The sequence below is a fragment of the Hippocampus zosterae genome, chromosome 7, assembly GCF_025434085.1.
Source record: "Hippocampus zosterae strain Florida chromosome 7, ASM2543408v3, whole genome shotgun sequence".
Taxonomy (NCBI): domain Eukaryota; kingdom Metazoa; phylum Chordata; class Actinopteri; order Syngnathiformes; family Syngnathidae; genus Hippocampus; species Hippocampus zosterae.
In genome coordinates, this window is record NC_067457.1 from 16426905 (window position 1) to 16439718 (window position 12814).

The window sequence follows — 12814 nt, forward strand, 5'->3', positions numbered from 1 at the left end:
TAGTTTTTAGAGTGTTACATTCAATCTTCTGCAACCTCATGACGCAAAACTCAAATTGGTGGTCAAGTTTAGCTCTTCGGTCCACTCAAATGCAATCTGCCAGATCAAAATGCTGAACTCTGGATGGGGTGAAAGTAACCCAGTCTGTTTGATATCTGCACATGTCTACAGAGTGGGATAGGAAAATAGCATCACAAAGAAGCGGTTGATTTTCAATGAGATTTTTATCGAACCTTTGAGCCACTAGAAATAACCCGACATCAGAAAATTGTGCACTCTTTCTGTGTAAAATCCCCATAAAATGTAATGGCGTTCTGAAATGATATATTCAAGTACCTTATCGGTGCTTGACATTTGGAGCATAAAAAATAAAATAAAAAGAACTTCACAGAATATAAATTCTCCTCTCACGTGCAAATTCTCATTATCTCAAAACTCCTCCGTTCTAAGTGACCCGGTATGAGGAGCGCTAACGTTAAATTATACTCTTTGAATATAAATGTTCACTTTCTATTCCGTAAGGTTGGTGGTGGGAGTCAAATGACAGTAAGTGTCGCATTCTTCTCCCTCCGCAGGTGTACAAGGAGAAGTTGTACGGGAAGAAATATGTGTGGTTCCTCATCGGCTGGTACGCGGACAACTGGTTTAAAATCAACGACCCATCCGTCAACTGCACGGTGGAGCAAATGACGGAAGCCGTCGAAGGTCATGTGACTACCGAGATTGTCATGCTCAACCCAGAGACCGTACGGGGAGCCTCCAACTTGGTAAGGCTTGACTCGAGAATGCTCAGCGGGATGAACGAAACTATGACCAGTACCCTTGTGGTATCATTTGCTGTTTCTCGTGAAGCTGCAACATCATAAAAAAAAAAAATTGGGAAAGTGTCACGCCATAAACATGTGAAATTGGTCCTCCCGGATTTATATAAATCAAGTGTTATTGTTGTCTATTCATTCATTCATTCATTCATTCATCTTCCGTACCGCTTGATCCTCACTAGGGTCGCGGGGGGTGCTGGAGCCTATCCCAGCCGTCTTCGGGCAGTAGGCGGGGGACACCCTGAATCGGTTGCCAGCCAATCGCAGGGCTATTCATATTGGCTGTTTTATTCATAAATCCCGGTACATCAGTTGATTGAAAATCTATTTGCGACCATTAAAAATGTTTGTTCGCAAACATTAGCTACATTCGTTAATGCTAGCAAGCCTTCGCCACAGTGATATACAGTTTTAAGGGATCAACAGCTTGAACCGATTCACACTATTTTAACTCATTCAATCGCAGCCATTTTCACTGGCTCTACCTCCTCAATCCCAGCGTTTTACTGGATTTTGACTGATCTTGCAAGGCCCACAGAATATTTGGTTCTAATGCTATATAAACACGGACCCTACCAAAATAAAAGTTTGGACTTTCTTCTTTCAGCAGAAAAAAAATATTTCTCTTTTTCCATTCTCCAACAATCTGCATTACAAAATGGCCAAGTTTCATGAAAATGGCGATTCTGAGCAAAAAACAGAGAAAAAGAGCTTTTTGTAAAAGCATGCATTTCAAGCACGTGAGGCACCACTGCCACCTACTGGTCACTTTTTACATGATTTACAACACAAACGGCTTATTCTCATTCACAGATTGCATGACGCAAAAAAAGACTTAGACATACAAGTACGTCCTTGGTAGGCGGGACCTAATTTTAAAAAGACGTACAAGTATGTCTCGTGAAATGAAAGCGTGAATAGATTTTTCATTTTGCAATGTTGACCAATACCCACAGTGCTGCATTTATGATTCAAATCATAATCTCAAAGAGAAAGGTTACGTCTTCCGTGATAGAAAGGCGAAGTTTAGAAATTAAGTGATGTCATGAGCATTCACAACTGAAGTAAACATGTCGCTATTTTATAAATGCAAATTACTGAGTGTGATTTTTTTTTCCAATCGCTAAGTGGACATAGGTTGACTACAATTTTCTCTCTCGATCAAAGTCAGCCATCTCGCCAGCCAAGAGCCGTCAGTCATGCATGTGGCCCGAAAGGCCTGAAAATGGCCTAGATTATTTAAAAAACAAACAAAAAGCAACTGCAGATAAATCAGGATTACCAGACACAAGAAATTAAATTGACAGTATGTGCACTCAGTTTAATTGTTTTATACGGACAAAGATCCCGCACAGCGGATGCTAAATTCCACGTGCGTGCTCACTTAAATAGATTGCCCATGCCGTTATTTGGCATGCTGCGTGTGATGTAAAAAGATTGCGATCATTTAGTAACATCCCAAAAAGCAGGCGCTAAGTGGCAGGTTCACTCGCTCTAACAAACAACAAACACACAATAAGTGATGGTATTAAAAGTGTTTGGCTAAAGGCTAACAAATATACCAGCACAGCTATCATAACAACCCTGTGGTGGAGTCAAAGCAATGCTAAAACCAAAAGCGATGCCAAATGTAATCAACTGTGTGCATCAATGTGTAAAATTACACAATTACAACTGTGACCGAGGGAGAAGTTTTGGAAAGCTTTCGTTTCAATAACCGTGCGCAATTACTGACCAAAATAGAAAAGCTTTCACCCACCATTCCACATATTTTAATTTTTGGTTCATGGGTTTATTTGATTCTTTTAAAAGAAATGAAATGACACCAAAAGAATGACGGCGACAGGCAGAGCACGCTTATTGTACTTTTTTTTAAAAACAAAATTTAACAAAATTCATTCAGTATCATTATATATTATTATGAAGGAATATTTTTATTTATTTTATTTTTTTAGCAACTACACTTGTACACATTTCTCAAATACAAATGGACAGGGCATGTTTTAATACTGTCTCCCATTTTCCAAGCAGTTTACACCAGCACTTTCTCAGATGGATTTGTGAAACAAGCCCTTGTGAAACCAACCATCTGGCATGTCAAGTTTCTGCTCTGCCTGAGACGAGACTGCATGAAATGAAGGCTATAACTGTCTTCCCCCCCCCCCCAGTAATCGGTTTCAGAAGAGCTGTCACTGTGCGGGGAGTGGGAATTTCACAACTGAATTGATTTAACAATTTGTAAAAGTCTGAGGAAAACCTTTGACGTTGAATGAAAGCAAAGAAATGTTTTTGTTGTTGCTGTATTTTCGATGACCTATTAATTGATAGCAAGAGATGTGACATGGATATCGTACATTTTTGTTACGCGACTGTTACTGTGTGTGATGAACTGAGACGACAACAAAAGTCACTATGCAGGAAAATCGACACCTTCCTATGGGTGTGCAAAGATGCCGCACGGGTCATTAGCTGTGTGCCGCATTTCGTTCTGTGTTGACAGGCAACCTGATGTAGTGTAATGATATAATCGCAGCGTGAAATCGAACGACTGTTTTCGAGACCAGACCCCCAAAAAGTCTGACCACTTTTTGCTGTCTTTTTCTTGACAGTGCCTTTTTTTTTTTGGGTGCAATTTGGGCAGATGGATTTTTCATGAAATATCTGCCCCGCAGGCATCTTCTACATCTTATAAAACGAATTCAAAAGACAGAATAAATAAATTGCAACGGGCGCGAAGTGGGACCCAAATAGGACAACAATACTGATAACTGTCTTCGTTATTACGGTAATTTCTTTTTTTTATTGTTGCATATACGATATTTGCTCCATGTACAGCACATTGTATACAGCGATGGTTGTTTTAAAGTGCTCTATAAATACAGTCAAGTTGAATTGAGATAACTGCGCAGTCGATGAGGATCTATAGGAATAGATATCATCACTGAAATTCCATACATTGGGCCTGATTTACCAAACAGCTGCAGTAAATTGTGTATTCACTCTCATTCTAATGCAGGGATTCTCAAAATGTAGGACTCATGTCACCAGTGGCCTCCCTCTAGTGGTCCATAATATACATTACAATGCATACAATGAATCGTGTCATTACTTTGGTTTACATTTTAATTTTATTCCCGCAAAATTAGAGATGGCACACGCTGTTCTTGGGCGTGATGCGCATGATTTACGGATATTGGCAAATTGCGAATTGTTCAGGCTAATCCCATAGTTTTGCTTTTTTTGTTTAGTTTTTTTAAAATACCATCTATTGGGTGAGAAAAACTATTGTCATTTGTTAATTTTCAATGAAGTTTGATTTATTACTTGAGGAGTCTCAACAGTGTTGTACAGACATGTCTGAAAGGAACACTAGGCTAAGAATCTGAATGAAATGAAACTTCGGTGTGGGTTTTCCCCCCAGCACATTTAACATAATACAAGCTACCGATCATATACTTCCTCAGCATCACCACGAAGCCTTTTATTACCCTACAAAGCCGGGCCAACACTTTTTATCCTCTGATTGGCGATAATGTAAGTTCAACATTTGACCCCATCATTTTGGTTTATTGCCAATAGGAAACTGCATCATAGATGTGAATAAATAAAGAGCTAATTGTAAAGGTTTGCACTGGATTTTAAGAGCACACTCGCACATCTGCTGGTGGTCTTCTGGTTAGCACGTCACAGTGCAGAGGTGCAGGTTTTGATTCCGACTCCGTCCTTCCTGTGTGGACTTTGCGTGTTCTCCTGCGTGGATTTTCTCCGGGTATTCCGGTTTCCTCCCACATTACAAAAACATCCATGGCAGGACACTCTAAATTGTCCCTAGGTGTGAAAATGTGCACAATTGTTTTTGGGATAGGCTTCAGTACGCCCGCCACCCTCGTGAGGATCCGCGGATTCGAAAATGGATGGATGGATGGATGGTATGCAATAATTCAGTAACTTTACAAGAGGTACAGACAGGGATTATTCATTAAAAGACACACTATTTATTAATACTGTATTAGCCGGAATATAAGACCGTGTTTTTTGCATTGAAATAAGTGGGGGTCGTCTTATATTCGGGGTCTTGACATTATACCCATTCGCAACGCTAGATGGCGCCAGATATCATTGAAGCGAATGCTGAACTTGACTTCCCAGGCCAAAGTGAACCCCTGTCACGAAGAATAAAAATAAAAATAGTGGTAGCATAAATAAGAACAATAAAAAATAGCAGTAAGAAAGAAAAGAGAAGAAAATAATAGATAAAATAACAGAAAATGGAGAAACGTAGCGACAATCTGGAGAAAGGTGCCAGGTTAACCGGCAGCTGAGAAGTTTTGATGTAATCTACATTTCAAAAACCATAAGCCATTCATTTATGAATGTGATTGCACTTTACATATTTAAATGTTCAGATCATAAGATTTGAATGAAGCAAAATAACATGCTTTTTCTCTCAAATATATTGTTACAATCATTTGTTTCAGATGTACTGTAATTATTTTCTGTATAAAAATTAATTTGGTGTTCAAAAAGTCTTTTTTCAAACTTGAGTCTTGCAAAAGAGGGCGTTGTCTTCTAATCTTCTTATATTTGGGCCAATACGCTATGTATTTTAGTATTTCTCACGCTATTCTATCTAAAATTGTTGGAATCTGTTTCATTCTTTAAAAAAAAAAAAAAAGAAAGAAAAAAACCGGACCACAGAGAATGATCGTATGAATGATTTAATAGGGTGGATTTCAAAAGGATCTGTGAAGGTGCTGCTTTGAGCTGTCTTCAATACCTAACACCAGTCATTATTCATGACTTTTGGACCACTGGCTATTTTACTTTTGGCTGAACGATCTGTAAAAAGACGCAAGCTTTCTCTGACGTTGTTTTGGTGAAGGCATTGTGATATACTGCAGAGGATATACAAAAGGGTAAAAGGGGAAATGAGAAGTAGTTATTGTCAAAATCACAATAAAGCAAAGTTACGGGATTTTTCGTGGGTGCTGACAATGTGCTGATGTGTAGCAAAGAGCTTTTTTTGAGATACAAGCATTCTGCGATTATATGGCACTACCGAAGCGAAGAAGAAAAAAAGATAAATCATTTCACAAACTATTAAAGTGACCTACAACCTGTACAACTCAATATTAAGAAGAAAAAAGCCTTTACACATTAAATTATATCCAGTTTTTCCTCCGGTTGTGTTGTATAGGTTGTATCCACTTTCAATATCCCAAACACCATAAACGTGACCAGATTGTGGAAAAACTCCCATTCCATCAATAATTTAGATGAGTCATCGCAAGAAAAAAAGAAATCGAACGCTGTTTCTTGTGATCCCAAACGAATTCCAAACACAGGATTCACAATTACAAACTGAAAATATCAGATGGAGAACTTAAATTGCACTGCGAAAAATGTGGTGCTTGAAAATTGTCATTGTCTTTCTATTTTACACAATAGGCACGGCTGCAAACCCCCCCCCCCCCCCTGATGTTTAGCTATCAATTGGAGTCTCTTAGCACTATCGGCCTAAAATTCCATAAAAAATAAACCGGGGGGTGGGGGGGATAATCCTGCCATATGACTCAACACCATATGGTGGAAGTCATCTGAAAATTTTTTGCTCAGCTTGAAAAAAACCACACTTGAAAAAAAAACGATCCGTTTTCAGTCATGACATTAGCTCTGAGCAACTATGATGTCATATTTAGTTGACGGCAAGTGACAAAATGGCCGCCCCCCTGAAAGGGATAACAGCGGGTGGATTTAGCTGCTTTCATTCCTATTCCACCTAATATAGATCTGAAAGTTTAGACTAGTGAGGACGCATAGAACATATTGTAAAAAAAAGTTTTGACTTGACTTCCCCTTTTAATGTTGTTTCATGACAGTTGTATAGTTACAATAATAAAATATAAGCTTCAACATTTCACAGATGAGCGCAATGGCGCATACACAGGTTGCAGGTCAAGATAGTGGTGGAAAACGTTTTTAAAATATTTATTTTGTCTGTCACAAAAACTTTGCATTTGAACAGCGGTGTTATTTTTATTTTTATTTTCGATCCATTGTCTGTAAACTCGATATGATTTCCTTAGCCAATCATTTAACTTGAAATTGTCCGTGCTCGTTTGGGGGTTGTTTTTTAGATTTGATCCAACAAACCAACACAGAATTTGTTTTGACCCAACCAAACTTGTAAAAATACAATGTCAAACTCAAGGCCCTGGGGCCAGATCTGGCCCGCCACATCATTTTATGTGGCCCTCCGAAAGAAAATCATGTGTGTCAACTTGCATGGTCCTTGCTAAAATAAAATGTATCGGAATGTCAAATTGTCATATGTAAAAAATTACGTTGAGATTTTGCAATAATTTTGTTACCCTTACAAGTAATAATGCGATAATGAGATTAAACATCATAACGGCCTTCTGAGGGAAGACGCGACTCAAAAGTGGTCCGTGACAAAAATGAGTTTGACATCCCCGCCCTAACTAAAGCGCATGTGTTTATCTTTCTTTCAAGACCTCCCAGGAATTTCTCGACCAACTGATGTCGAAGCTAGGGGGGAAAAACTCGGAGGAGACCGGCGGTTTTCAAGAAGCTCCCCTAGCTTACGATGCTGTGTGGGCTCTCGCTCTGGCTCTCAACAAAACCGTGGGACCTCTGAAGGCCAAGGGTCGTCGCCTAGAGGATTTCAATTACAACAACCGAGATGTAACGGCTGAAATCTACCGTGCCCTCAACACCAGCTCCTTCGAAGGAGTTTCAGTGAGTACAAAAAACACCCCCCAAGAGAAAATTCACCCATGATGAGGTGCGGGGAGTGAGAGAGGGATCAGGAATGAGATATTATTAGATGGATGAATAAAGCCAGAGGTGCAAAGTGCAATGCATAGAGAGGGGTGTTAAAACATTAAAATTCTGCATGTTTCTTCCAGGGCCATGTCATATTTGATGCCCAAGGTTCTCGGATGGCCTGGACTCTGATTGAGCAGCTCCAAGGTACGGCGCACCTTGTTACTACTTGAAAATGGAATTCATTACAACCACGAGGTCATTTGTTTAAAACGAGCATCGCACACAAAAAATCTGACTATCAAACTGTGAATATAAAGTCTAACAAACAACAAATATATAAAATACAAATAACAAAATAAGATACAAATGGGTTGTAGTAGTGAACACATTTATTGTCCATGCATGCAGCATCAGTTTAGTTCCCACTCACTGATATTCCGTCACGATGTATCCTGTGACTGACCGGTCCAAAATTGTTGCTCAGCTGGGACAGGCACAAGCTTCCTGAGATCCCGAACGGTATAAGCGGATAGAAAATGGATGCCTGGATAGACATGATAGCACTGTTGTCGGAGGGCAGATCCAAGTCCCGCTGATGAATATGTCCCGGCATCCTTCAAATAAGATTTTTCAAATATGTAAAAAACATGAAAGATCGGGTTCATCAAGAATATCTATGACGAGTAATGTGAGTTCTACACAGTAGCCGTGGGATTAGCGCTTTGTGTGCACAAACCACGTTAATGTATTCTGCCTGTTGATGGATACTGATTGCCGAAGTTCAATCACGCAAAGAACTGATGAGAATTGTATTGCAGTCTGTCGGACTCCCCGTTGTCCACCGAGTTGTGGCAAAATTATGCCTCATTAGTTTTGCACTAAAAGCGGGAAATTGTCTGATGCTTTTTGGGATGTGCCCTAATGTGCAGCGGCATGCTAATATTCAACTTTTTATTACAGCAATTTTTTGCCACAGTTCTATGTTCCAAACAATCCGGTCATGCAGAGCTCTACCCCAAGTGTCTTATTTGGAAATACCTACTGTGACCATGTGACCTGTGACGGGAAATGAAACTCTCGTCATTGAATTCTGTGGAACCCAAAAGTCAATCAAATTTCTCAACAATTTTTCCCATAGAGATTTCGATGAATTGGTTTCACTTGACCATTTCTGGTTCGATTGTATTTCTTCAATTTTTCATCATGACAGAAAAAAATTGAAATTAGTTATGTTCCAACGGGAGGTTCCACTGGAATGTCTGTGTTGTGCTTTTTTTGGGGGGTGTGGGGGGGGGGGGAAGGAAGACAAAAACAATCATTACCCAACACATTACCAAATAAGCTGGCTACTGATTAACCAAGATATACATCGGGGGTCGGCAACGCACGGCTCAAGAGCCGTTGCGGCTCTTTAACGCCGCCCTAGTGGCTCCTTGGACCTTTTTCAAAAATATTTGAAAATGAAAAATGATGGGGGAGTGAAACATATTTTTTTGTTTTAATATGGTTTTTGTAGGAGGACAACCTGACACAAACATTCTTAAGGGAAAAATACATTTTAATCATGAAGGCTCATTGTAGTCAACTTAGTCATTTTGATAGCGGGCTATTATAGCTAATATATATACATACAGTGTATGTTGCCTTCTTTCTGAGGCTTTTAATTTTTTGCAGCTCCAGACATATTTGTTTTTTTTAGATTTTTTTGGGTTGGTCAAATATGGCTCTTTCAACATTTTGGAGACCAGTGATATACACTATGAAAAAATTAACACGATAAAAATTTACTTTAATCTTAACAATCACAGTAAGAATTTTTATTCTAAATTTTCAGAAACCTAATTAATAATCAACATTCTGTTTCATCTTACAAATGATTATCAGATGAAGTACCAAATCTTAAGTGTTATTTAATGTCCATATAATTCCATACAATTTCCATCACCTTAGCGACCTCCGCCAGGGGACCTTTTTGCTTGAAAGGATTCTCGCTGCGTGTAGTTGACTCTTGGTAGCTGTTTTCTGATATTCTAAAAGAAGGATCAACCTCAAAAAGGGGTGTTCAGGGAAAAAAATGTGTGTGGAGGAGGGGAGATTACGAACCAGAATATCGAATACACCCCAGCATTACGATACGTGTTGTCAAAATGGTTGTTTTTCATACAGACAATTTTACATACTGACCAATTTTTTTAATGGTTATATGGTTGTAACCATTCAAGAGGCCCTCAGCTGGTCCAGTAAAGTCAAGTTAGTTGTATTTAAAAAGTCCCATGTGACAATACAGTCCTTTTATCTCAAGGCACATTGACAAGTAGAGAAAGTCTACGACCCTTTCATGCCCCGATAATGATAACCTAGCACCTGATAAAGTGTCCACTGTAGTAGCCGCTGTCCCCGAAAGGGTTAAAAAAAACAGCAACTGAACCCAACTTGAGCACTTTGGTTACTAAGTGAAGGAAAACCTCCCTTTGAAGGACGAAAACTACAACAGAGCCGAGACACAAGTGTCGTGAGGCCGTCTGTCTCGACTCGTCAAGAAATTGGAATAGGGATGAAGAGTGTGTACCATGACCAGTCATTGATTGCATTGACAATAATAATGCTATTGGTGGATGGAGGTGCATTTTATTCAATTTTTTTTTTATGCATGGTACCATGAATTCTCATTTCTTTTTCCTTCAAAAAAATGACATGAGTGTATGTAATCGGCTGATAATGTCCAGCCTTTTAATTCCCAAAATAAGTCCCCTTTTCAAAGGATCATTCCATAGTTCCAAATGATTGCACAGCAGCCGGAGCAGTAAGATTATACAAACAAGCCACCTGAGAGTCGGATTTCATGACTACGCTCATGAAATCCGACTCTCAGGTGGCAGGTGGCATGAATTACTTCGAGGACAAAAATTGGCTAAATCAAAAGAAGAATGAGTGATGTCATAATTTATTCGACTATGCTGACAGGGATGCTGCTGAGAAATTGAGGGAAGGATGACACCAATGCGGGAGAGCTTGCATCAACCGTCACACATGAATATAACAGATACACGTGTTATCATAAAAATGGATGTTATCATCATACCCGTGGCAATATAAAATTGTCAAATTATAAAATCAATTTGATGGAGTACTGAATCCCGTTTACATTCCCTTAGAAAGTTAGGGGAGTGGAATTGTAGTCAAGCCCTCAGGTGTTGAAGGGAAAATAAACAATCCACAGACATTGGGGGCTCTCTTTTCATGGGCTCGAAGCACGGTCTAAATCTACGCAGGGGCGGGTAAGACTTTGGCATAGGTTTGGTATTTTTGCAGACGCGAGCAACTTGGCGCGGTTTTAAACTGATTGTTTTGCAAACTGCCTTCCACCACAATCATATGTGTCCCTGGAGAAAATGTCGCATTTAAATCAAGTAACTACACAAGCTAACGGTTAGCTTAGCTCTTTGTCATTTCTACTTTTACCGTGCTTTCTTGTTTGTTTGTTGTGTTTGTTTGTTTATTGAACATAAAACATATACAGTAATAATTTGACAGAAAATAAGGTAGATAAAAAAGTAAAAAGAAAGAAATCAGTCTTCATTCAACACAGTTATTATGTTCAAGGGAGTAGGATGAAGTAAAAAAACTTATCTCGTCCTACCCCGTTATGTGTTTGTATCTACTATATCATTTTTATATCAATCAGAAAAGAAAAAGTAAGAAGTCTCCATTAAGGCTCATACTTTACCCTTAACCGTGATATTTTCACAACTTTTGGTTTGTATCGGGATTATATACATCCTCACCCTGGCACTCTCGTGTCAATTTTCTCTTGTATTCATAATGGATATTTCAATACCTTTCTCTTTTTATCAACTTAGTTCTGATTTATCATTATATTTAATGTTTAGAATTTATCATTTTAACTCTGATTGATGTAGGTTGTTTGTACAATTTTTTTGAATTTGTTTTTGAACTCAGCAAGCGATTTACTCATTTTTAGGTCCGTTTCGAGATTATTCCACATATTAACACCTTTGCTAGATACACTTCTTTGCTTGATGTTTGTTCTTGTTTTGAGTTTTTTGAATAAGTTGGTACCTCTTAATTCATAGTTTTCGAATTTCAAAAAACTTCTGAATGTTTTGGCAGAGCAGGTTATTGTGTGCTTCGTACATTAATTGGGCGATTTTAAAGTCAACCAGGTCATAAAATTTCATCGTATTTAATTTGATAAATAGTGGATTTGTGGGTTCCGTATATTTTGATCTATTAATAATTCGAATTGCTTTTTTTTGTAGTTTGAGAATAGGGAGTGTGTTTGTTTTGCAGGCATTTCCCCATATTTCCACACAGTAGGTCATGTATGGTAATAATAATGAAGTGTATAATGTGTACAAAGATCTCTTATTCAGCACTTCCTTGGTTTTGTAGAGGATCCCTACGGTCTTGGCTATTTTTCTTTTTACGTTATCGATATGTGGTTTCCAACATAGTTTTGAGTCTATTACTAATCCGAGAAACTTGGTTTCATACGCTCTTTCTATTTCAATTGAGTTTACCATAATTTTAGCTTGGTGTTTGATTGGTCTTGTGCCAAAAACAATTGACTTCGATTTTTTCATGTTAAGTGACAATTTATTTCTGTCGAACCAGTTTTTTAATTTGTTTAATTCGTTTTTTACGGTTGTCAGGAGCTGTTTCAGATTTATTCCAGAACAGTAGAAAGTTGTATCATCAGCAAATAGGACACATTTAAATAGTTTTGAGACCTTGCAGATATCATTTATATATAAGATGAATAGTTTTGGACCAAGCACTGACCCCTGAGGAACTCCGTGAGTGATTTTCAGTTGATTCGTTTTTTTATTGTTGAGTTGCACGTACTGATATCTGTTTTCTAAATAACTTTTTATCCATTTATAAGCTACACCTCTAATGCCATATCTTTCTGGTTTTTTCAATAATATACTGTGATCTATTGTGTCAAAAGCTTTTTTTAGATCTAGGAAAACCCCAACAGTAAATTCTTTGTTGTCTATATTAGTGGCTATTGCTTCCACAAACTCCATAACTGCCATTGAGGTGGTCCGTTTTTCCCTGAAGCCATATTGATTCTCACTTAACAGCGCATGCTTTTGTATAAAACTATCAAGTCTGCGAGAAAATAGTTTTTCTAATATTTTTTAAAATTGTGGTAGTAGTGATATTGGTCTATAATTTGT

General features: G+C 38.3%; 1 protein-coding gene across 1 annotated transcript in view; it reads left to right on the forward strand.

Moving 5' to 3' along the window:
* gabbr1b (gamma-aminobutyric acid (GABA) B receptor, 1b) overlaps positions 1-12814 on the forward strand; it is a 176873-nt gene that overhangs the window by 114244 nt on the left and 49815 nt on the right. The window contains exons 12-14 of the mRNA XM_052071054.1: positions 576-767; positions 7335-7580; positions 7751-7814. Of these exons, the coding sequence (XP_051927014.1) occupies positions 576-767; positions 7335-7580; positions 7751-7814 (502 nt within the window). The remainder of the gene's footprint in view (positions 1-575; positions 768-7334; positions 7581-7750; positions 7815-12814) is intronic.